Raw genomic sequence first — 26,033 nt, 5'->3', positions numbered from 1 at the left:
AAAAATCTTGTTTTGTCAGTCTTGTAGATGAGAGCCTTCGTGCGCCTTCACAGCTAGGCTTTATGACTGAGTTGTCTAAGGAGTATAGAGTTTGTTAGTTTAACAATCCATTGGTGGAATTTTTACCAAAAAAAGGGGGCGGGGTTCCGGGCATAGTGGTGCACGCTTTTAATCCCAGCATTCAGGAGGTAGAGGCCTGAGGATCTCAGTGAGTATAAGGCCAGCTTGGTTTACATAGTTTCAGGACTGCAGGGCAAAATCTGCAATGTCTTGCAGACATCTGATTTGAAAGTTACTTAGTTTTTGTTTTTTTAAATAGCTCTTATTTCAGATTAAACTTACATTCTAGATGCAGCCCTACTGTGATCATCAAGAATACTTGGTGCTTTAAAAATGTGTACCTTTGATAAAACAATGACGACAACAACAATTAAACAGCAATATAAAATGAGAAACAATGTGATTCAGAAAAAGCTAAGATTTCAGGTAATAGGGAAAAGATGATTTCAATAGTAGAAAATGATGCAGTGCAGAAAGTTCTGAATAGGACAGAAACTTTAAAAAAATAGTAATGGAGAGAACGTAGATGGAGAGCTTTAGCAAAAAAAAAAAAAAAAAAGGCACAAACTGACAAAAATTTAAGTATACTGCTTGAAAAGCTGAAGTATGACTTACTTTAATAAAGATTTGAACTACTAATATCTGTTTGTTGAATTTAGGATAGATGTAAACAGATCACCAAACAGAAACTATCTTCTGAAAGTTAAACATGACATTATTTTTGAATCTGTAACAAGACAACTGTCCATATCAGTATAAACATTGTATCTGTTCAATTAGGATAGGCTTCCATGGAGGAAAAAGGTCTTTCTTGTCACTTTGTGCACTCCCCTATATTCAAGTCCCTACCCTTCATTGCAGGCATGATTTCTTTTATAATTGTTTGTTATGTAAGTAATAATAAGTAATGTCCTTTTCCACAACCTTTTAAAGCATATATAGTTTGCTCCTTCAATCCGCCATCACCTTTCCTTGCCACCCACAGCCCTTTTTTCTCTGCTCACTAGCCCCCTTCTGCTTGCATGGTATCTCTGCATGTGCTCTGCGTGTGAGGATGTACATTTGTTTTCTCCTTACCCATCCCTTTCAAAACAAACTCTTCCTCTTTCCACTCAGAGGAGAGGGAAGGAGGGAGGGAGGGAGGGAAGGAGGGAGAGAGAGAGAGAGAGAGAGAGAGAGAGAGAGAGAGAGAGAGAGAGAGAGAGAGATTTTAAAATCTATACTCATGTATGAGAGAAAGCATGGGACATTTGTCTTTCTGCGTCTGGCTTATTTCCCTTTACATGGTAATCTCCAGTCTACGTATTTTTACAGGTGTAATTTCTTTCAGCTAATTTTCACTGGTTGAACTAGTGTGTCTGACTTGCCTGGTTGATTTTTTTTTTTTTTTAAGTGATTAGGTTGGGTTGAAAGGTCCCTGAGAGGAATGACTTTATTTATGATTATATATTCACTTCCCCACTGTACCTCAGCTTTTGAGTAGCAGTATATTTATAAATTTTAGTTGAAAGCAGACTAACATCTACCAAGCACCCACATTTATCAAGAACTTGACATTTAATTTTATTTATCCACATCGGATAAATTACGTTTCGAACAATTTATAAATTTGGTGTCATTTATTAAAAGGACACTTCATCCCTACTTTAGAGGGAAGGAGACCAAAACTGAGAAATAAAGAGTAAATGCCTTGTATGACATAGATGGTGACAAGCATGGTAGAAATTTAGCATTACAATGTGTGACTTCAAAGTCCATGACCTTTAAATTACAACACAGTGCTTCATTGAACCAAGTCTACTGTGCTTTTTTTTTTTTTTTAATTTCTTATTCAGAATAATAGGATTTTTCAAATGGCAAGTAGACAAGATTTCAAAAGGCTTTTACCCACTTATGACACTTCAAAAATACTGATATTATTAGAATTATAGAGCATCTGTTGAGACTGGAGGTTCTGTGGCTACCAGGCACCAACCAGACCACTTAGTTGAAAACTAAATTTGAGGTGCTTTGCTTTTGTTAGGTGACCCTACTTCAGGACCACAGTCAATCAGAGGCCTGGTGGATGACTGAAGTCCATCTACAGACTGCCTAGAGGCTTAGCATTCATACGACATGGAGACAATCAGAAGTGTCTGCCTGTGTGTGTGTGTGTGTGTGCGCGCGCGCGCGCGCAGTTCTCATTCTCTTTTAGGAATTTAACCCGAGGAACCCAGAAGGCAGTTGTGGAGGCGGACTAGAACGAGGCAGGGAGAGTGCAGTCGTTTTTTTGCCAGCTGAAACCTCGGGACGAAGGCTTACTCATGTCTAGGGTTGGGTTAGCACCATCTATCAGATGAAGGTCAGGTACTCAGCTGGGAACACAGGATTCTGAATTGTTTGAGCTGCAGAATGCCTCTCACTTCTGTTATCTGTAGGCTCAATTTTTTTTAACCAAGATATTTTATTAACAACTTCGTGACTAAGCATACATCACTTATAACCCGACTAACCAAAACAGTAGGAAGTGAGGATTAATAGACACAATAACAAAACCGTAAGAACATCAGTTCCGAGGAACGATTTTCCTGGCACAATCAGCAGGATTTCTTCTGCTGGAACTTAGAGTAACCAGAACTCAGAACCTCAGCAGGAGCTGGAGCCCCGAAGCCTTCCCTCGAGCCGGTCTCTCTAGGAGCGTCTCGAGGTGGAGTGATGAACAGCCAAAACTATCCCAAGTCTCCAAAAAGCCTCACCTCCTGTTCTGGACTCATTTATATATCTCCTCCCAGAGTCTGTTCACGAGATCTTTTCAGCTGGCAACGATCAAGCTCCAGCGTGAGGTAGTTGGTCTTCTAGTGGATTAACCTTACCTGTTCTCTCACGAGACCATTCTGATCCCACACTTGGAATCCTAAAAAACAGGTTTCTCTCTCCTTCAGTTATCTATACACCCCTAGGATGGATTAAAGTTCTTTCATGTTCTAATCAGTGTAGTTCAAGCCTTAAAAAAAAATCAGTAATTCAGGGCCAGGCATGATGGTACATGACTTTAGTCCCAGCACTTGGGAGACAGAGGCAGGTGGGTCTCTTTGGGTTTGAGATAGCCTGGTCTACTTATGGAGTTCTAGGCTGGCCATAAAGTGACTCTGTCTAAACAAATAAGCAAACAAGCTCAGAGCAGTACCTCCCTGTCTGAGGCAAAACTAAAAGTAAGTAAAGCTTTAGTGGCTCTTTTTATTTTTACTTATTATTTTTAGTAAGTATACAAAATAATGTATTTCTTCATGATGTCATGCATATCATTGTACTTGGCTGGAGGCCATAGTGTTTCAGGACCTCCTAAGGAGTCCGCTGTAGTGTTTACAGGGCCTCAAAGTAAGTCTTCAGACAGTTAAAGTCAACCATTTAGTTGTCAGCAGCTCTTCTTGCTGGAGAACTGATAGATGAAATGGCTTCCTGCATGACTTTCCTCAAGCAAGGCTTCGCTGTTGATGGCTGGACTCCATTTATTTTGAAAACTCGGGTAATAGCACCAACGTTGGCTGGGCATTTATTAGTGCTACATGATACTACCATTGGGTTTATCTCATTTTAAGCTTTTTTTTTTTTTTTTAACCGAATGAAAAAAGTTTTTGAGAGAGAGAGAGAGACAGACAGACAGACAGACAGACAGACAGAGAGTGCTTGCACTTGAGTGGTGATATATTTTCTCATCTATTTGCTTAGCCCATATTTCATTAATAAAATTGCCACTGTTTTGGGAAGACAAGGTCTCACTATGTAGCTCACATTAGCTGGCCTGACAGACACTGTATGAACCAGGTTGGCCTTGAACTCAGAAATCCACCTGCCTCTGCCTCCCAAGTACTGGAACTAAAGTGGTATAACACCATGGCTGGCCACTTTCATTCTTGTGTTGGCTTTTCCCTGAGAGTGACCCATAATTCAATGATAAACTATCTAAAATAAAGGTAAACCCTAACTTATTAATTTAAAAATACTCATTGATCAAATACTATGTGGATATACATTGAAAAGCATGATTACTAAAAATAGGGGTGGAGAGACAGTTCAGCAGTTAAGAGCATAGGCAGCTCATCCAGAGGACATGGATTAACTTGCAGCACCCAAGTGGCAGCTCACAACCATCTGTAACCCCAGTCCTAAGGGCTCTGATGCTCTCGTCTGGTTTCCCAGTAGATCATGTCTGCACAGGCAAAATACCCATGCACACATTTTTTTTTTTTAATTAAAAAAAAATAACATTTATTGAGTCTATGCACCAGATACTGTCTTTGGGCTTTGTGATCAATATTTTACTCTATCTGATCTCCAAACTGTAAAATAGATAGTATTATCTCCATTTATGATATGAAACACAAAATATAGGAGAATTAATTAAGCTTCCAAGTCACAAGATATGATGGAGCTGGGTGCCAACATAATTGAATTTAATTGTAGAACTCAAAATTGTTTAAAACATTCAATCACTGCCTGCTTTAGTCAGTTGCTACTCTGCTGCTGTGTTAAAACACTATGACAAACTGGGCAGTGGTGGTGCACGCCTTTGACCTCAGCACTTGGGAAGCAGAGGCAGGCAGATCTCTTGAGTTTGAGTTTGAGGCCAGCCTGGTGGACAAAGAGTCTAGGACAGCCAGGGCTACACAGAGAAACCCTGTCTCAAACAAACAAACAAAACTAAAACAAAAACAACCCCCCCAACAACAACAACAACACTGTACACACACACACACCCCACTATGACAAAGAAAGACAACTTATAGAAATAAATTGGTTTGGCTTACTGTTCTAGCCCATGTTAGCAGAGCAGACGTAGAAGGTGATAAACAGTCTCAGCTGAGAGCCCACATCTCAGAAACCCTAACAGGAAAAGCAAAGACAGCACACTGGAAAGGGTTCATGGCTTCTGAAACCTGAAAACCCACCCCCAGTGACATACTTTCTTCCAAAGACCACACCTCCTGAAGCTACTCAAATAATGTCACCAATTGGGAGCCGAGTGTCTAGATGCTTAAGAACATGGGGGAGGGGGGCTTCTCATTCAAAACACAGCACTGCCTTTAAGGGACTTCCCGTGTAGGAACAGGAAAAAAGCACGAATCATTGAATCATTGAAAGACAAGATTTTAGAAGGGAAAATGTACATATCACCCGGGAAATACAAATAAAAGCCATAGTGATCCACTCATGCCCATCTAGAAAAGCTAAAATAAAATAGTAATTAGCTCTGGAGAATAATAGTAACCTTCATAGGCTGATGGTGGAAAGGAAAAATGGTGTAGTCACTTTGGAAACCCATCTGGAAGGTCTGAAAGGTTTAAAACTGGAGTTATAGACTTAGCAGCCCCGTGCTCAGGAATATACCAAAGAGAAAATGAAAAACGTAAATTAATCACAAAGGTGATTACAAACACGTGAATGTTTGTAACAGCATTATTCATCACAGCAAAAGAACAGGAGGCAACCCAAATCCCTAAATTGATAGAGGATAGATAATGTGTGGTGGACCCATACAGTGAGCGGAACACTGTTCAGCAACACAAAGGAAATGCCAATACATGCGTGTTACGTGGGGACCCTTGAAGGCATTATGCTAGTCTATCTGTGAAAATAACCAGTCATAAACGCATGCAGTCTATATGATCCTATGTGGCTCCCAGCTGGAGGCCCCTGCATTTCCTGTCATCACGTTATTTGAAGTAGTCTGTTGACCACCAACAGGTGGACTCACTCACATCCTGGTCCATAGTTCATCTTGGCTATTCTGAGGGTCAGGCTGCTGTCAACCCAGTTAAGACATCCTGTAATCATTTTGCTGTGTGGATGGGAAAGGGAAAAAGATGCCTTTTTTTTTTTTTTTCTCCAACCCCCTCCCCCAGACAGGACTTCCCTATGGAGCCTTGGCTGTCCTGGATTCCTTTGTAGACCAGGCTGGCCTTGAACTCTCAGAGATCCTCTTGCCTCTGTCTCCCGAGTGCCGGGATTAAAGACGTGCACCACCGGTGGAAAAAGATGTCTTACTAAAGAACCTTCCATCACTGAATTTGAGTCTATGGTTAGTGGTTGAGGCTTCAGCAGAACACAGACCCTACTTACCAACAATAGGAGGACACTAAGGAAGCAATCTTGGCTCACTCCTTTCTGAACCCTTATTCTCTGTACCACATTAAGTGTATAGTGTCTGCCACTCTGTTATTTTTACACTTATAGTCTTTGTTATAATGTAATAGAAAAAGTCACCAGTTCAGGAACACGTCATGAAGGCTCCAGAACTGAAATCCCACCACCCAGAAACAATCAGTTGTTGTTGTTGTTATTATTATTATTATTATATATTTATTTTTCTTTTTCTATGAGCACACATTTCCTCCCACAAGGTTGAACCACATGTATATAAAGCTTTTTACTTTGTTTTTCCCCCACCAAAATTACATAGCAAGTATTTCCCACATATTATTTTATAAGTCTTGCCCAGCAGTGATATAGTTGTTTTTTTTTTAAAGTTCTCATCATAACACCTGAAAGACTTTTTGCGCTAACAACTATGACTGTAGAAATATTATCCCATGGTTCTTTACTGAACATCTGTGGCAACAGGTGGGTAATAGCAGTATCTCCGAGCCCTCTCCCTGAGGACTGCCACACAAGTATACCTTCGAAGACCTTCTGTCTCCGCCTCACTCACTGCTTACCTGGCTGCTCAGAGGAACCAGCTGGCATACAGGTAAGCTCTTCGCGCAAAGAGACTGTCTATTTGGGAGGAGTTGCTGGCCGTCAAGCGACTTACCGTGTGACTGAGGGGTTGAGGTGTCTACGCCAACCGTGTCTGGTCCCTGTATGTTCCTGTCGCCACAGCCATGCTTCATAGACGTCTCTGTGACTTTTCTGCAAACCACACATCCAGAAGGTATAAGCACTACAGGCAAGACCTGGCTACACGGCAGGAGTTTTCTGGTTTTAGAATAATTTACTCTCATTAGTAGTGCACTAATCTCTTTTGTTTGCTTGTTTTGAGTTATTTCGGGGGAGGGGGTTGTTTTACTTTCCTCCCTTTAAACAGTGAAACTTCCTGAAAATCTTAAGCCAGATTAATTTAGTTCTAGTAATGAATACTTACTGGATCTAAAATATATAGGCTACTCTAACGGATATTTAAAATATAAGGAGTGCCCAGTCCTGTCCTTGAGCCATCAGCCTAGATAGATATGAGTATAAATAGCTATAAGACAAAGTAGATAAGTTTAAGGTGATTTTAATATTCTGGTCTATGAAAAAAATTATTTCACATTAAGCCCATGTGACTGTTAGAATTGTTGAAAACATGCTTTATTAAATGTATGCAAGAATTACACCGCAGTGCAAAGGGCAGGGGGACTGCCGAGGAGTGAAAATTATGTTTAACTGGACTTGAAGGGGATCAGAAAGGCCTTGAGTTTCTTCCTTTCCTAATGATGAAAAGCTTTCATATCAGAAAGAGTTGACAAAATTCTATTGAGTTATAAAAAAAAAAAACATGTATTTTTACAAGGTTTTGTTTTGACACTTGGCTATATTTCTTTTCTCTAATAACTACAATAAGCCCTAGTGGCTGTTATCTGTCATATTATCCCTTAAACTCATATTAACTTAGATCTGGTTTCAAAATATTTTGCTGCATCTTCCATGGAGAGATATTTGACACATAGCTGGTACTTATGATGCATTGTGAGTACCGATGAGGGGCAGCGATGGTCTCTCCCCCCACAGAACAGACAGCGGGAGGAAAGAAGGCGAGAAGTCATCTTGCCTTTCTTTGAAATGGAAAGAGATAAAGAACATGCGTAGAAATAACTGCCTACAATGTGATTCGTGCAATAAAAGCATGTTTAGTGATGATGAAGGAGGAATGGTTAGCTAGCTGCCTGTGAGGTTGGGGAGGACTTCCTGAGGACCGCCTTAAACACTGGGATGGGGGCACCGAGGTCAGTAATGATACCAGCAATAGCGGCTGTGTCCGGAGTGGGGCGGCAACCTGATGCTGGAATGTGGCCAAGTGGGAGGCCGGATGCAGTTTGAGCGGTGTGTCTTCCTCTATATACAGATGCACTTCAGTGTTAGGACTCTTCGAAGTGGCTGAGTGTTGTCACTTACACGACACTCACACGTGGAATGCCGCTTAGGGAAGCCGGTTTGCTGAGGACGCCTCGGTTGGTCTGGAATGTACGGGTGGCGCTGATGAAGGACCACCGCCCGTCCCAAAGGCCTCAGATTTTCTCTTAGCTGAAGGAAACTTCTGCCTTTTTCTTCCTCGCAGGATGGCTTTGCTTTGGGTGTCGGCTAACCTACTTCTACTTCTTTACGGTGCAGGTGAGTCACTTTTCAAAATCCTTGTATTTCTGAAACCATTTTGGAGATGGTGAGGACAGTGCTTTAGAGATTTAATAAATAAATAAATAATAAACAAACAAATAAATAAAGGTGACCAACCAAGCAAATGATTTAATCGCTTCAAATCTCAGTCTTGTTATTTGTTAAATATGAAAAACATATATTATATCTGCTTTCTAAAACCGGTGAAATGTGTGAGAAAACATAACATGCGTTTTGTAAAAAAGATCAATTCTATCCTGTTCTAATGAGAACCCCCTCCTTCCGAGTGTGGTTTGTCCATCTGAAGCCATAGCCGCATGACTAACTTTATCCACACATTTAGTGTAAGCCTCTCAACAGAAAAGGAAAGGTACTCAGAACCCCCACCTTGAAGTGGCTTCAAGAAGAACAGAGTTTTATAGTATCAGAATGTTTGAAATCAGCCTTGTCCTGAAAAAAAAAATCTGAATGGCCATACAACACAATTTTTTAAAAAAATTGTTTTTTGTACTCAAGTCTGCAAAAATGCTGGTGCAGATTTTGAAATTGTTAATGTAACTGAGCTAACTGGACGTATATAAGGGAAATTTACAAAAAGCTTCTGTGCATGGAAACCCTGCAATATTACTCCTCCACACAGTGACCAAAAGCCTCATTACAGCCCTCAGGGACACGTCCTCTCACAGGACCCCTCAGCAGCTCTCATCTCTGATGGGCAGCAGCACTTTGAGATGAATCAGGAGCTAGTGCAAACGTTGGTCCGCTGGGCGATATTTCTTGACTCTTTTCACTTGATGACTGTGTGTGTGTGTGTGTGTGTGTGTGTGTGTGTAGGTAGGTAGGTAGGTAGGTAGGTAGGTAGGTAAAGGGGGCAAAGACAAAGTGGGTTTACAGTCACTCATACTAAAAGTGCTACCAAAACCGTTAAAAAGAATTGGCTGGGCGTGGTGGTGCACGCCTTTAATCCCAGCACTTGGGAGGCAGAGGCAGGTAGATCTCTATGAGTTCAAGGCCAGCCTGGTCTACAAAAGCGAGTCCAGAACAACCAAGGCTACACAGAAAAACCTTGTCTGAAAAACAAAAAACAAACAACAACAAAAAAAAAGAATGGGGGCGGGGCAGAGAGATGGCTCAGTGGTTAAGAACACTGTTTGCTCTTCAAAGGACCCAGGTTCAATTCCCAGTACCCACATGGCAGCTCACAACTGTTTGTAACTCCAGTTCCAAGGCATCTGACACCTTCACACTAATGCACATAAAATAAAATAAAATAAAATATTCTTTTAAAAAAGAATGGGTGTGGATGCTGACGAGAATGAGGAAAGTGTGTCCGTTAGCTCTAACAGTACATTTTAGAACAATATTGTCAGCCTGGTATGGCGTGTCAGGTGCTATTAGAGTGTGTTGGGCACTTATTATATCTTTGTACAGATTTCAAAGCATTTTCCTACTTTTTTTTTTTTTTGCTTTTTTGGTGGGTTTTTTGTCTCAGGCTTTTAGACTTTGAGGAGCTAAAGACACAATGGCCTAGGAATAACAGCTTGAAAAAGATGAGGGACAAATTTAGACAGGAGTAGGACATACCAGCTAGAGACTGGTGACATTCATCCTTAGCCGACCATGCCTCACGTGTGGTCCACTGGCTGAAACTTCGGAGTCTAGCCCGGGAAGCTTTTTCTTCCAAGGCCTTAAATGGCACAGCTGTAGCAAGACCTCCTAGGTTGAACCCTGGATGCTAAGACCAATGAGCCCTCAAGGAGTGAAATACGTATTCTTACGAGGGACTCGGAGTAAGCGTGGCTACCTACATCTGTTCTCTTCCTTGTGTCCCTCTGGAAGATGGCTGAGCTGTGCCATATTAAAAAAAACAGTCACTAAAATCCCAAGGTGGCACACAACCACACGGAGCAGGTGGCATCCAATTATACACACAGTAATAAACCCGGGGACCTCACGTGATTACTAAGGCGTTATTTAGAACTAGAGCTTGGACTTGCAATTTTTCGGAGAGGGGACTTTAAAAACTGCTGCTGAAGACATGCAGAGCCATCCCTCCGAGCCGCACATGACTTGTTTGTTCCTTCGTTGTCCCGTCTATCTTGCCTTTCTTTCATTCACCCGTCTCCCTGGTAATTGATTTACTTGTCAGCTTTAGAAAGAATGACTGTTGTTAGCTGAGAGAGCACATTTCAGATGGATGGCTTCGGAAGCAGAGTCCAGAGACTCCGTACAGTCTACCCTCACCCACAAAGTGAGCTGCGTGTCCCTGAACAACCCACCTCCCGGTATAGTCGGTGTAGTGTGCAGACTGAGGTTCAAGCAAGACGAGAAAGGGCTTACAATATGTTTAGTATGTTGTGAACACAGGATAATTGTAAGCTGATATGGTCAGGGTTCTCCCAGCATGCGTATACACACACACACACACACACACACACACACACACACACACACACACACACGCACGCACCACAATGGGGCATATCAAGAAATCCAGAGGTAAGGCCTGAGACCCAAGAGGAGCCCATGCCTCGCTTCAGGTGTGAAGGCATAAAAAGGATTGTCCAAGCATTGCCCAGGCATTCTTGTTACTTGTAGGATAGTCAGCTGGTTTTGTTCTGTTCTGGACTCAATAAGAATGGGGAGCACTCATATTATGTAAGGCAACTGCTTTATTCAAGTCTATCCTTTCAATTATTAATCCAATAAAAAAAATGTCCTCACAGACACCTCTGGTAACATTTTACCAAATATCTGAGCAGCCCCAGCCGCTACTTGGAGCCATGAGCGACTGGGCTGTCTGAGAATCGCTTTTGTCTTAATAGCAGGGGTGTTTGACAGAAGAATTCTGGTTTGGGGATTTACTTTATAAGCAGAGAGAGAGAGACACACACACACACACACACACAGAGAGAGAGAGAGAGAGAGAGAGAGAGAGAGAGAGAGAGAGAGAGAGAGAGAGAGAGAGAGAAGAGAGAGAGAGAGAGAGACAGAGAGAGAGAGAGAGCCACAGAGATAGACGCAGAGAGAGAGAGAGAGAGAGAGAGAGAGACAGACAGACAGACAGACAGACACACACACACACACAGACACACAGACAGACACACAGACACAGACACAGAGACTCAGAATTGAAATGGCAAGCAAATTGAAATCTCATCTGTTGCTGGTGGCAGCTTCTGGGTGGTAATAATTCGGAAACACTCAGCTAGGCGATCTGTTAGCTCTCTTTCAGTTATCACAGCCAGAAAGACTCCCTGAGACAGCCATCAGGCGCCTAGTGAGGACTCTGTCCCGACTAGGAGGTATTTGTGGCAGGTGGAGCAGGTTAGTGTACTGAAAGACGTCCACATATATAAACCATCTCTCTGCCATTCCAATGTGCCTTCCGGGTTACTGAAGCAGACAGAGCACAGAGAAGGTTTCCAAGGCCGTTTTGACACTAAGGCTCTGAGAGTGACGCCAGCTCTGTCGGTCAGTTATGCTTACGTAAGGGCTGAGCTGGCACCTGGTTGAAGAGGTGGAAAGGTACCAGTGCACAGTGCATGGGCAGCTTTCTTTTGCCAGTGAGAATCTGGCAAGCACAGCTTGGTTTTGGAGCCAACACTGGCAGTGACACAGCTTCCTGACAGGTCCGGTCTGCGAGATCTACTGTGCTGCGTCCTTCTGTGCCTAGCAGAACGTGGGGACAGGCAGAACACACACACACACACACACACACACACACACACACACACACACACACTACAAGCTTCATCTTCCCTGCACATCTTTAGGCTCATTTCTCCAGCCTTCTGGTGACTTTACAAATGACCAATCCCCTACAGCAAATCCTCCTCTGTGTCATCTGTGGTTGTCCCTCACCCAGCACCACGGTCACTGACCCACCTCACTAATTATTTCTTCTTTGACCACCCAGTGTCGACAGAAGAGGTGCGGGCCCACCCGTTCACTGACGTGACCCTCGAGTGCGAGTTCTCTTTTATAGAGAGCACGGAAAATCTCGAGTTCTACTGGGAAAGGGAAGACATTATAGAGGAATATGAAGCAGAAGATCGGGAGTTTTACCGCTTTTTCAGATACTACGACTTCTTTCAAGTTTTCACGAAGGTGGTTTACCAGTTTTACGACAACGCAGAGCAGCTTGAAGATCAAAACGCCTTATACGAGGGGAGAGTCTCTGTGGACCAGAGTGAGATTTCTGAGGGCATTCTGTCCCTACAACTACGAAATGTGGATTTCTCGGACGAAGCTGTGTACAAGTGCTCAGCTGTCACCCCCAATGGGCGAGGGGAGACTAAAGTCAAGCTGATAGTTGAAGGTAAAGGAACTTGGATGGACTTGGTTTCAAGTTTGCTCTTGGTTCATAATGACAGGCTTTAACATTTCTCTCCTGGTGGCCTCATCTTTTGTTCTAGCTCAAATTACTTTATACTATAAGAGTAGTGGAGTGCCAATTTACCTTAGCTAAAACTGTTTCTCTGAACAAAAGGTGCTGTGTCTGTAGCGGGGTGCATCTCTCCCTAATTTACTATGAAGGAACCGAAGGGCGACCAAAGCTGCACCGGTTGAATGCCAAGTGTCACACATTGTACCTGTCCCCCACCCCACACAACAATAGTGCCATAGGAAGAAGCTAAGGCCAGACACGGTTTAGCGTGAGCGGCACTGGACTGGGAAGCAGGAGGCTGGAGTTCCAGTTCTGGATGACACTGGGCACCCACCAGCTTCTCTAGGCTTCCCTCTTCTCACCATTGAAGCCTAGGTTTCAGGCCTGGAGAGACGGCTTCTCGGCTAAGGGCACTGGTTCCATTCCAAGCACCTGCATGGCTCACAATCATCCATAACTCCAGTTCCAGAAGACCCAACCACACCCTCTGGCCTCCATGAGCACTGGGTATATACATGGTACATAGACATATGGGCAGGCAACACACACACACACACACACACACACACATACACACATACACACTAAAAAAATTTAAAAATCTAAAAAATATTTTCAAAAACATTGATTGGGCTGAATCCATATTCCCCAGGGACCCTTACCCTCCAGTACTGCATGGAAAACTGTTCTTTCTGGTAGAGAGCCAATGTGCTAATGTACTTGAATCCTGCAAGGCAGACCCTGAATCTTCCAGGGTACCTGCCGAAAGAGATGGGAAGGTGGGAGGATTCTTTTTCTTTTTCTTTCTCTCTTCCTCCTCCTTCTCCTCCTCCTTCTTCTTTTTTGTTTCTTTTTTGAGACACAATCTTTCTATGTAGGCCAGTCTGGCCTTGACCTCACAGCAGTCCCCCTGCCTCAGCGTTAGGAGTAGTGGGAATTATGGGAGTGTGCCACATTTATTACTTATCTCCTGTGATTCTCCTATTAAGTACTAAGGAGACCTGAGCCTGCTGACCTTCGGAGGTCAGATGAGATCTGGTTTATTCTGGGTGGCAGCATGGTCACAGACTCTTCTGAGATTCTCAGTTGGGACATCTGAGGTCAGTGGAGAGTCTGGAATGAACTCATAGAAAGAAGGAAAGACACCCCCCCCCAAATAAAGACAGAAGCAGCGGTGGGGTGGGGGGGGACCTAGATGGCAAGAGGATCCACGTATCCTATTTTTCTCTCGCTATGCTTGGGCCAAAATTATAGCTACAGTGAACCTCAGACCGTGTTGTCTCCATCAGGGCTAGTATAAACACGGAAGGCTTGTGCCTCCTGGGATGAAAACCAAAAAAGGAACTAATTGTTTTATTTTGTTTTTGTCCCTGCTCCGCCCCCCGCCCCCCCCCCCATGACCCTGCAACCAGATTCTGAAATGCCCCAGGTGAGGTTTGACAAGATTGATGATGAAGATGTCGTGACATGCACATCCAAGGGCTGGTACCTGACACCCAACGTGACCTGGTTGGACCGGGGAGAGAGGGACCTGAGCAACCACAGTACGGTGGAGATCCTGGAGGAGCAGATGAATGGTTTATACAGAGTGTACTCTGTCCTCAGATACCCAGTCAAGCTAAATGAGAAGTATGTCTGCCACATCTCAGAGACGAACGAAAACAACCGGCCCATGAGATCCATCCGGAGGTACCCAAGTAAGTGCAGCTCTGCGAGGAAGAGTTCAGCACACAGAAGTCACCACTGGTTATTATTCACCATGGAGCGGGCACCTCTGAGCACTTTGGGGATTTGAGGAATTCCCCAGGAACATGAGCTTGTAGCCTGGGGGTCAGAAAGGGTAGTGAGGTGGAGTCTCTCTGGATCTGAAAAAAGATTATGCTCCAGGAAATGACAACCTTTGTCCAGACCGAGGTGGGCGGTACTCCTGGTGAGGCTTCTGTTCCTCTGCTAAACACTCGAGCTTCCTGGGGTGACAGGCTGAGCAGTCGCAGCCTCCATTTGTTGGCCACTTACAAGGTGCCTGGAACTTCTCATATGTTACATGGATATACATGTGTCTGTGTGTGCATGTATGTCCAGGGGTGCATGTGCGTATGCGTGCGTGTGAGTACGGAGGCCAGAGGCTGATGCTAATAGCCCTCCTCCACTTTGTTTGTTTGTTTGTTTGAGATAGGGTTTCTGTCCTGGAACTAGCTATGTAGACCAGGCTGGCCTGGAATGCAGAAATCCACCTGCCTCTGCCTCCTGAGTGCTGAGATTAAAGGTGTGCGACACCACAGCCCGGATTTCCACTTTATTTTTTGAGATAGGATTTCTTACTGAATCTGCAGCTCACTGATTCAGCTACACTGACTGGGCAGCCAGCTCCAGGAATCTGTCTGTCTCTGCCCCCCCCCCCCTCAGGCCTGGGATAACAGATGGCCACTACTGTACCCAATTTTTATCTGGATCCCAGAGAACCACACTCAGGCCTTTTTGCTCATGCAGCAGTCTTCACAGCCCACATATGTTAGGTCCTTAACTTAGCCCAGCAAGATAATTGCTATTAATGTCCCTTTTTATTGGAAGAAATTAGGACTTTAAATAATTTGACCTAAATCCTGACCCACACTCAAGTCTGAGGACATTGATGTAGGATGCAAGCCTTTGGGGGTGATAAAGACACCCGGGGCACCTGTCCTCCTGTGTGGAGATAGGGTGTCCGCTCCTTAGAGCTGTGTCTCATAGATGAGGGACACAGAGCTCTCACCTCCTTCCCAAAGTCTGGCAAAACAAGAAGAACCAGATAGACTCATACATTTAAATTTCCCACGTGAGCTGGCCTTCCCTTCAAAAGGAAAAAGAAGGGCTCGCTTATCTCCCAGATGTGTATGTCTTTCCCATGCATTTAGAAGAGCCTGGTGTCTGTGAACATTAGAGTGGGCCTCAGGCTGTCTTCTGAGAACAGAAGGGTGCATTATTCATGAGTTGACTTCAAAAATACTTGGTTTTTTGTTTGTTTGGTTAGTTGGGGTTTTTTTTTTGTTTGTTTGTTTGTTTGTCTGTTTGGTTTGGTTTTTCAACACAGGGTTTCTCTGTGTTAGCCTTGGCTGTCCTGGACTCGCTTTGTAGACCAGGCTGGCCTCGAACTCACAGCAATCCACCTGCCTCTGCCTCCCGAGTGCTGGGATTAAAGGCTTGTGCCACCACACCTGGCTAAAAATACTTTAAAAAAATTATCTTTAAATTCCAACACTCTTAAAATGTTTTAGAAATACCTAAAAATCCCTCACATTTTACCGCTCTTTATGCCTTCCCATCTGTTTATTTAGTGAGGCCTTTGAGATCTGGCATCTGCCTGTTTCCCGGCTCTGTAGCTGCAAGCTCTCAGCACACACACAGCCGTTGCTCATTGCTCTGGCCTTACCAATCCCTGTGGCCTTCAGACTGAATTCTTTTTTTCATGGTGCCATGACTTTGTGCAGACTCTGCTTCTCTTGAAATACCTTTATTTTGTTGGTCTACCTCACAAACTCCTGACCATTTCCCCAAGACTTGGCTTGAATTCAAAGCCTTTCCCTTATGCTCATTTCTATTTGTTCAATATTTTCTTCATTTGCACATCAAATATTTGTTGCACTCCAACTCTGTGCCATACCTTCTTTGTAGGTACTAGATACACCCCAGTGGATAAAATGAGTTCTTACACTCTTGAAGCTTTCATACTGTTAAGTGGCAAAGAAATCCACAGTGAACTAACTGCTCATTAGAATGTGTTGTATGCAACCATGAAATTCAATACCAGGAAAAATTGCCTGTGCTGCATGAAGGAAGTTAGAATAGTGGTAACCCTTGGAGTTGGGGTGCAAAGAGATTAACAGAACATGAAGAGATTTCTAGGGTGCTGGTAATAGTCCCTACTCACTGGTGTGGGTACTGGTTTTATGGTAGTATTCAGTTTATAAGAGATTTACATTTATATTGGTGTTAGACACATATACTTTCTATATGTATTTTTCAGTATAAAGGAAAACATGCATTATATCATATGATGAATAGCCACATAGAGGAAAACAAAATAACGGAGGCAGATTAGAAAGGAGCAGAGAGGGAGAGTGGTAACATTACACTGTCCATAGACAGCCTCAGTCTACACTTAAGTTCCAGCAAAGACTTGCACAGAGATGTGCAAGCCAGGCCCAGAGGCGGGCAGGCAATGGTGGGTTTGAGGGGCAACATGGAGGCCAGAGGTTGGAATGGAAAGAATTACTGACAAAGGGTAGGAGTTAAGATAGTAGAAAGATAAGAGGAGGCCAGCACTGTGTGGTTTCTAGTGGGCCTTCATGAGGAGTTTGGGCTTTCTCATACTGTGGGGGAGATGCAACGTCATGGGCAGCTTTTGAACAGAGCAGTGAGGTGATCTGATTTGTACTTTATAAAGATCTTTCCTGTTACTCTTGAGGGTCAGAGAGGAGAGGGGTGGGACCAGTTGGGTTGTCATAATTCAGGTGAGAGAAGATGGTGCCTTGATCTCAGGTGTTAGGGGTAGACATGACAAAAGAGATTGGGTTATGTTTGCATTTCCAAAGTTAGAACAACAGAAGTTGTTGAAAGGCTAAATGAAGGATGTGGGGAAAGAGAAGAGGCAGTGCTCACCAAAGCTTTCTCTCAACAAGTGAACAGGGAGATTCACTAATTGTCTAGGAAGTCTTGGGGTGTCTTTTGGGGGTGCCCTTTTGGCTAGAGAAGCCCATGTGAGCCATTGGAGGCGGGATGCTGAGGAGGTAGTCATATACTCAACCAAGAGGAAGGAGAAGCAGGAGAAACAGGAGAAGCAGAAAAGGAGAAGCAGGAGAAACAGGAGAAGCAGGAGAAGAAGGAGAAGCAGGAGAAACAGGAGAAGAGGAGAAGGAGGAGAAGCATGAGGAGAAGCAGGAGAAGGAGAAGAAGCAGGAGCAGGCATAGACGCAAAACCTGGGACCTGTGAATGGGATTTCAAGTCCTGAGACTAGATGTGCTCACTGTGGAAGTACAATAAATGTAAAAACAGAGCCGGGCGTGGTGGCGCACGCCTTTAATCCCAGCACTCAGGAGACAGAGGCTGGTGGATTGCTGTGAGTTCAAGGCCAGCCTGGTCTACAAAGTGAGTCCAGGATAGCCAAGGCTACACAGAGAGACCCTGTCTCGAAAAACAACAACAACAACAACAACAACAACAACAACAACAACAACAAAAATGTAAAAACAGACAAGAAAATGAATAAAGTCCAGGTCCCGTTTTCTCTGTCCTTTACTCACTTTGCAACCTCTGTGGGTCAGGGAGATGGAGGGAACACAGTAAAGGAGGATGAGAAGGCATGGACAGGGAGAGAAACTGGAAACCAGGAGAATGTCTTCACATGAAAGCCAAGGGGAAAAGCACTTCATAGAGGGAGGAATGTTTAATTGTGCAGAATACCACTGGGGAGTCAAGAAAGATGAAGATGGAGAACAGGTTGTTTGAGAGGAGATGTTAAATAGGTGTTAAATAGTCATGAGTCACCTCAAGAGTGAGGTTAGGCATGGCAGTGTTGAGAAAGAATAAAACAATGGTTTAGAAGAGAAATAGAGCAGTTTTTGTTCTTTGTTTTTTGTTTGTTTTTGTTTTTAGCACTATAGGCACTTTTAAATTCACGGTCATTAAATTAAAATGAGGACACTGGGCATTTTTGTGTGTTATTTTACAGTCTTACATAGTTCTATGGATGTAGACTTAACAATGGTAATAGTGTTTGGTGAAGCAGATGTTAGGCTTTTGTCATGCTGCGAAGCTGATGGGGAGGGTGGGTGCGCAGTGGTAGGGTAATGGCCAGCTGTGGATTTTAAGCTTAACTGGGAAAGATGAAGGATGGAAGTGAGGAAAAGACAGACAACAGTGGTAGGAGGGGTACAGTTGTGTCTTGGTGGTACGACACATGCCGAGCATTCATGCAGCCCTAGCCTTCAACCTGTAATATCTCCTCAAAAGTGGCAGGGTCATTGGGTTTTAGGTTGAGGTGGCATTGAAAAAACTAGAGTTGAGGGGGCTTGAGATGGTGAATTGGGAAGACTGAGGCAATGGTTGAAGAAGAGGATGCTCGACATTGAGGAAAGGGAGAGGCCACAGTTATTGCTAATGACGTAATCTAAGTACTAGCCATGGGAGAGTAACTAAAAAAAGAGTTAGGCAAAGATCTTAGAAGAGAAGAGCTTAGAAGGCTCATATGGATGGATAAGCATAGGATAATGACATGGGCAGCAAGAATTAAGAAATGGAAAGCTTGCACGAGTAGCAGCTAAGTCAAAGAGTGAGGAGAGTTGAAGAGGGACAGCAGAAGGTTGTAACGTTCTAAACTAGAAGTTTCTAGAGAGACAGGAAGTGGAATGTTCTAGTCTGCAGTCTTTTCTTGTTTGGGATGATTTCCCCCACCCTCACCCTCCAGAGCATCCTGGAATGTGATGAGAGTTGCTGACCTATGACATCAACTTCCTGTCCCTATGTCCCAGTCCCACACACCCAGCAGACAAGGGAGGGCTACCCCAAGGTTCAGGACCTATGTTGCTCTTTTTTCTTTTTATCTCTGAAAGTTGATAGGAAGTACTATTTTTCCCTTCCTGTTTCCTTTATTTTTCTCTAATTGTTCTCCAAAAATATTGTTAAATGAATGAATGAATAAACTAGTAAATCAAAATTTCATCTTATAAATGGACATCAATTAAGAAAAACAGTCTTAGGTAGCTTTAGAGCCCCTTAGAGGGCTACCATTCTCAGAGGGAACAGAGAATTCATTGCTTACAGCCTTTTCTTTCTTGTGTGCCTTTAAGAATGCATTGGCACTGAACTGCTTCCAATACAAAAACTAACGTTTATATTTTCTTCTCCCCCTCCTCTTTTTTTTTTTTTTCCAGAGAAAAGATTTGGTGACCGTGACTACTATTAAAAGATTTGAATGAATGGTCCGGAGAAACTGCTGTGCCTCTAGTCAGCGGAGCACCTGGTTTCTCTTGTTTTTCTTATTCTGGAAACATATTGATCAAAAACTTAAAACAAAACATACACAAACAAAAACAAAGAGACAGTCACTGCAGAGTGTTACATAGTAGCCATAGTAGCAGAATTACTTCTTTGTCTCTGTTTTTCTCTTTTGTTTAAAGATTTGCTTTATTTAATCTCACTCTTCCAACATGTTAAACTCTGAGTAAAACTCAGAAGTCTTTGGTGAGAAATGAAAGAAGATTAAAATCCTGTGGACTGTGTGTGGTGTGCCTGTCTCGCTGGGGTGGACCTTGGTGTTACATGACCTGGTGAGTTCCGAGCAGAGGGAATATGCTCTGTGATTTCTCCAGCCAGGTTTTGTTTGGTTTTGGTATTGACGTTAGTTGGGTACTTTGCCAAGCAAGAAGAGCCTAGGAAAGAGGTCTCTTCCTCCAAATTATCCTGAACACGCTTGTTAACATCGTTTAATGCGTACTGGACAAAGGCTGTGGACTTATCAGACATTCGAAGATGAGCCTAATGCTCGAGCATTTCTGTTTGTCCAGTGACTTTGTTGTTAATGTTTCCTTTGGAGACAGGGTCTCTCTACATAGCCCTGACTGTCCTGGACTCACTTAGTAGACCAGGCTGGCCTCGAACTAACTGAGATCTGCTGGCCTCTGTCTCCCCCGAGTGCTGGGCTTACAGGTGTCCAATGATTTTTATTTTCATTCTTGTAACCAGATCTCTAAGTCTATCCCATCTCTATGCTTTTTGTAATTATATTTTATTTACCACTCTGCCATGGTCTGAATTTTTTTCTCCCCAAATTCGTTCTTTGAAATCTTTACACCAGAAGTAATGGAAATAAGAGTCTCTGAGAAGTAGCTGGATTGTTAACATGAAGCTTTCATGGGCACCTGAAATTCCAGCTTCATGTGGATCTGATAGGTATGTTCACATGGATTCACCACACACATACACAAAATTAATAATAAAATGAATCGGGGGAGAGAGAGAGAATGTGCTTCTTATGGAAGTCTGGAAACCTGAGGTCATTCTTAGAACCCATAAAAAGACAAAAAAGCATACAAACACATACACACACACACACATACACATACACACACATACACATACATAGACATACATACATACACACATACACACACACACATACACACACATTGTGCACACTAATAATAGTAATAATAATTGTTATTATTTTATTAAAAATGATGAAACAAAACTCATTACTTTTTTACTAATTTATAAAAGACAAAGAAAAATGCCAGTGATACAGCTCAGCAAGTAAAGGCACTTGCTGCCAAACCTAACAACCTGAGATTCCCCAGAACCCATATGGTGGAACGACAAAACAGACTTCCACAAGTTGTCCCCTAACCTCCACATGCACACCGTGTGGCAGGATTCTCCACCATATGTACACAAAAATAAATAACTGTAAAAATATACTTAAACAGTACGAAAATATCATCCCAACTAAATACATCAGGAGTTACAAGAAGAGAGAAAGAGAAGGAAAGGCATTTGTGGAAGATACAGAATATAGAAAAAGTCAGGCAGTGGTGGCGCATGCCTTTAATCCCAGCACTTGGGAAGCAGAGGCAGGTGGATCTCTGAGTTCGAGGCCAGCCTGGTCTACACAGCAAGTTCTAGGACAACCAAGGCTACACAGAGAAACTGTGTCTCAAAAAACAAAAAGAAAAGCAAAGAATATAGAAAGACACCTGTAACCTCAACACTTGGGAGGCGGAAACAGGAGCACGGGGAGGTTGGGGCCAGCTTGCACTACATGGTGAGACTGACCCATAGACAAAAAGTGAGCAAGATGGCTGCTTACCACCTCTATATTTGCATCTAGGGAAACAACATTAATGCAGTCGTCTCAGCTCCTTGAAAGGGAGAGAAATTCCCAGTTTGTGTATCTAAAACTAGCTCAAGGACCAGGAAAGCAAAGTCCCTTTTCTTCTGTAGACCAAAATTTCTCATGCACACTTCATGTTCTTGATACTTTGCACACCTTTCTGGATTAAAAAAATAAATGTATTTCTGCTTCACTCACAGTCTTGCCGTTCTTATTAGTTGTGGTAACGCATTCTTTTTACAGAGTCACATACTTTGACATTTCTATTAGTTTTAGTTTTTTTTGTGTGTTTGTTGTTGTTGTTGTTGTTTGTTCATTTAAAAAATCTGATTACAGCAGGTCAGGCCAGACCTGTGCATCCCAGTGCTATGCACCAGGGAGTGTTTTCCTCTTTGGTCCTCCTAGGTTCCATCTGTTTTGCATCAAAGTTGTGTTATTCCATTTGATATATGGATGGTGGGTGATGCCGTGCCAGCTTTGACCTCCAGGAAGTCTCAGACTTTCATTTCCCATCTGGGTTCTCTCCGTGTGATGTACTTAAGTATAAATCCGATTCATTGTGTAATGTTTTTTTGTGAATGCTTTGCATTCATGACGCCAGGGGGATGTAGGAAAACCACATGTAGAGTTCCCCAAGAGGTTTTTCCTGAGATGCAGGAAGCTGAGACAGGACTAGCTGGAGTTCAAGGGCAGCTTGGGCTATGTAATGAAACTTTGTCTCTAACAACAACAAAAGGATACAGACACTTAGTACTTTGTATCAGGCCTGTCCAATCCAACAACATCCTCTCTTGCTGCATTTCCAAGGCTGCTGTCTTGTCCCAGCCAGGAATAGAATCTCTAGCATGGGATCCAGATGTCCAGTGCAACCTAGATCTCCTAGAACCTTCCTATTCAACAGCCAGTGTGTCTACCAGGGCATCTCAAGACAACTTAGAGTCAACATATGCGAGACTCCCATTACTTCTCTCCCCAGCCAAGTGCTTTATTTTCAGTCTCACAAAACAGCACTGTAGTCTAACTCCATATCCATTAGTAGCCAAGAGCCGACTTCTGCCAAGGCCTTAAACTTTTAATTCCAAGGCCATTATCTTAGTTCAAATCACTATAATTTCTTCTTTCACTTCTGTAGTCTCCTGTCTTCTCTGCTAGGACTTGCCTCTTCCTGTCTACGCTACATCTGATGTAAAGCTGAATCTGGCCACACCCTCCTCCTCCGACTACTAGCCTCCATTAGTTTTCTGCTGTCCACAAGATACAGGCTGTACAACTATCTATAACACAAAGCCAACAATGGTTACTGTTTCCTTTGGCAGTTCGCTGTATGCCAAGGCCTCAACACTCCTGGTTCACTTAGCTTGCACAGCAGGCTCTGAAGAACTGTGGTTTTTGTTCTATGGAAAAGGATAGCTGCCCCCATAAGAAGAGCAGCAAACACTCAGCACATCAGGATTTAGATTTTTCTCTATGCTATATTTCAATTAATTCCTCTAACAGCCCCCCATAAAATACAGATGATTATTATCTCCATTTTACAAATGAAGAGACGTAAGGCACATTTGCTTGATGTAGTGCTATAACTGACTACAGAGTGGAGTCAGACCCAGGTCTGACCCTCTAGCTCTGCTTACTTCTCCTGCACCTCCGCAGCCGTACATGCTACTCCCTCTGAGTGGACTCTAGGAACATCCTGCTTGTGCAGTGTCCAGCTTCTTGTTTGTGGTGGGTTTCTTTTCTTCCATCCTTTGAACCTGTATCACAGTTGGGCCTCAAGTTTGTAATCCTCTTGCCTCATCCTCCCTTGTTCTAGTGCGTTGGGGCAAGTAGCAGCAGGGTGAAGATGGGCCCAGTAGCTTCCAGGAGACCACTGGGAGCGTGCCAGTACCAGTGTGCCAGAGTTTAGCTTTTGCAAGTCATACTCCCTAGTGCAAATGAGAGAATCATTGATGGTTTCTGGTGTAGATAGCAAGTGCTTCGCGTGTCTGGACAAAGTCTAAACCTTACTGCCTTAGAGATTAAAAGAAAAAAAAATTCTGTTTTACAACCAGCCTAAGCCCAAAGAGGGGAAGAAAAATGACACCTGACAACTAGATAAAGAAATGGGAGGAGCAAAGCCCCACCCACCCCTTGTGTCAGTGGCTCAAGACACTCGCTGCTGGACCTGCTTGCTTTCTTTCCTCTAGACACCACAGTCTTCAACCTCCTTCTTCTCACAGCTGCCAAGGTCAACAACTGCCTGCTCTACAGCTCAGGGCACTGTCCTTCTGACGCGGAGAAGCTGTCCTTGGGTTCATCGCTGTGTTCGTTAATCCGTGAAACCAAGGATATGAAAATGAATAGCACTCGGTGTAACCATGAAGACCTTCAGCGTCCCATCCCCCAGCCCTCCGCCTATCTCCTGAGCACTGAGATTAGAGGCATTCATTCATTCACCAAAGTATCCAACCTCACATTGGTTTAGAAAACTCATCCCTGACTGCTGACTCCGCGCTGCACTGATTTTGTCTCCCAAGCTGGTCTCTGTGTTACAATGTGCTCATGAGATAACACGGCGAGCTGACACATTTCCCTAGCACAGGGGACTGGGTTTGATTGTACATGTCATCCCAGTTCCTTCCTCTGTGCCTGATACCAGGGACTACAGAAACATTTTCTCAATTCTCCATTTCCTTCATCTCTTTAGACTTCCCAGTTCTTGTTGGTTAACAATGTACGTATCCAGATTTCTCTTCTGCCGATTCAAATGTTATCTGTAGGCCTAGAGCTCTTCCCAACACAAGTCCAACGCTCCTCACTCCATCAGAATCATTGTAGGATCACTTCATGAGAAGCTGAGCGTATAGACATGTAAGGGAGAATAATTCAGGTTGACACAAAGAGAAGGAGTTTTAAGGACTGGGAACGCGGTAGAGTGAGAAGCACTTAATGCCTCCCCATTCGCTTAATTGTAAATTGTAAGTTGTAAATTCACTTAATTATAAACTTACAGGTCCAGAGTAAAATCCCAAAGTCTTTACATGGTATTTTAGGCACCATCCTCTCTTTCTTAACTTCTGTCCTTACCCCATCATTTCTTAGTGTGTGTAGCCACCACTCTCTCCCTCTTTCCTTTGTCCAGACAGACTGACAGTCTTGCTCTGGCTCCCTCAGTTCAGCTGTCACCCATCAAATCTCCTCAACTTCCTCTTCTTTACATTTCTTCCCAATGAGGCCTGCCTTGATCCTACTTAAAGTCTGAAACTCAGACATTTCCTCATCCCAGATTCAAACTCTCTTATCCTGCTATCTTATCACTTCCTAACCTACCTACTTTTCTTTCCTGGAATATGAGATTCACAAAGCAGAGATCATTATTCTTTTCCCCACACTGGTCCCTGGTGCATCCTAGCACTTAAAATGAACACTTAGGAAATGCTTAGAATATACGTAAATGGTATTGATCTTAGTCTCCACTTCATCTCCCTAAAGAACTCACTCCTAATGAGTCACAGAGTAGAACAGATCTTAGGGCGATGAGACTCAGTTCAGATCCTCTCTTGAGCTTCTCACAGTCTGTTCTGGAATATTCCCTCGATTGCAATTCTAGATTTAGCTTATACATGTCTCAATTCTGGTAATGACTGCATCACATCATGTTCTGACTTCCCTCCAGAGGGTATTTTCTGTGTTCACTTTGAGGACTTTTGAGTTGTTCTGTGTTTGTTTTCTCTTCTTCAGCTTCTCCAGTGGCACACATTAACAAAGGAAAAGATAGTTAAATTGGCTTGTATAGCAGTGAAGTTTGAGACACACACACACACACACACACACACACAGAGAGAGAGAGAGAGAGAGAGAGAGAGAGAGAGAGAGAGAGAGAGAGAGAGAGAGAGAGAGAGAGACGGGGTAAGGAGTCAAAGGAGGATGAGCAAAGTAGGACAAAAGCTGGTATTAAGGACATGAAGAACTAATTATTACTGAACTAGAAAAAAAAAGATCAACAAACAACAAAAACATGAGCAAAAGAGTCAGAACTATAGATGCGCAGTCTCTCAAACAGAACGATAAAATCAGTAATACAAAATAAAACCACAGGGAGCCCCATTTTCCTCCACTGGTAACCACAGAGTTTGAAGGGACAGAGGAGCTGACTTACATAGATATGTACTTCCGGTGGGAATGTATATGCGTAACCTCTTTGAAGACAGTTATAAGCACGAGCACAAATGTACATATTCTCTAAGGTGATGGTTTATCTGTTTTATTTTCTTTGATAGACTCTTATGCGCATGTATCTTATTGACAGGGAGACTCCTTTATTTACCCGCTGCATCGCACTGTTTAATTGGAGGGGAGCCAGATGAGGTCCCCAGTGCGTGTGTGTTGTT

At 43.3% G+C, this 26,033-nt stretch overlaps 1 protein-coding gene across 1 annotated transcript; it reads left to right on the top strand.

Annotated features, from left to right (window-relative positions):
* Positions 1 to 10,886: 10,886 nt before the first annotated feature.
* LOC127193271 (V-set domain-containing T-cell activation inhibitor 1-like) lies at positions 10,887 to 19,901 on the top strand. Its single transcript, XM_051150550.1, has 4 exons — positions 10,887 to 10,911; positions 12,281 to 12,733; positions 14,215 to 14,499; positions 19,712 to 19,901. The coding sequence occupies exons 1-4, from the start codon at positions 10,887 to 10,889 to the stop codon at positions 19,741 to 19,743; spliced, it is 795 nt and encodes a 264-aa protein (XP_051006507.1). The 3' UTR covers positions 19,744 to 19,901.
* The last annotated feature ends 6,132 nt before the right edge of the window (positions 19,902 to 26,033 follow it).

Source organism: Acomys russatus, chromosome 8 (genome assembly GCF_903995435.1).
Source record: "Acomys russatus chromosome 8, mAcoRus1.1, whole genome shotgun sequence".
Lineage (NCBI taxonomy): Eukaryota > Metazoa > Chordata > Mammalia > Rodentia > Muridae > Acomys > Acomys russatus.
This window is presented reverse-complemented; position numbering and strand designations above follow the sequence as displayed.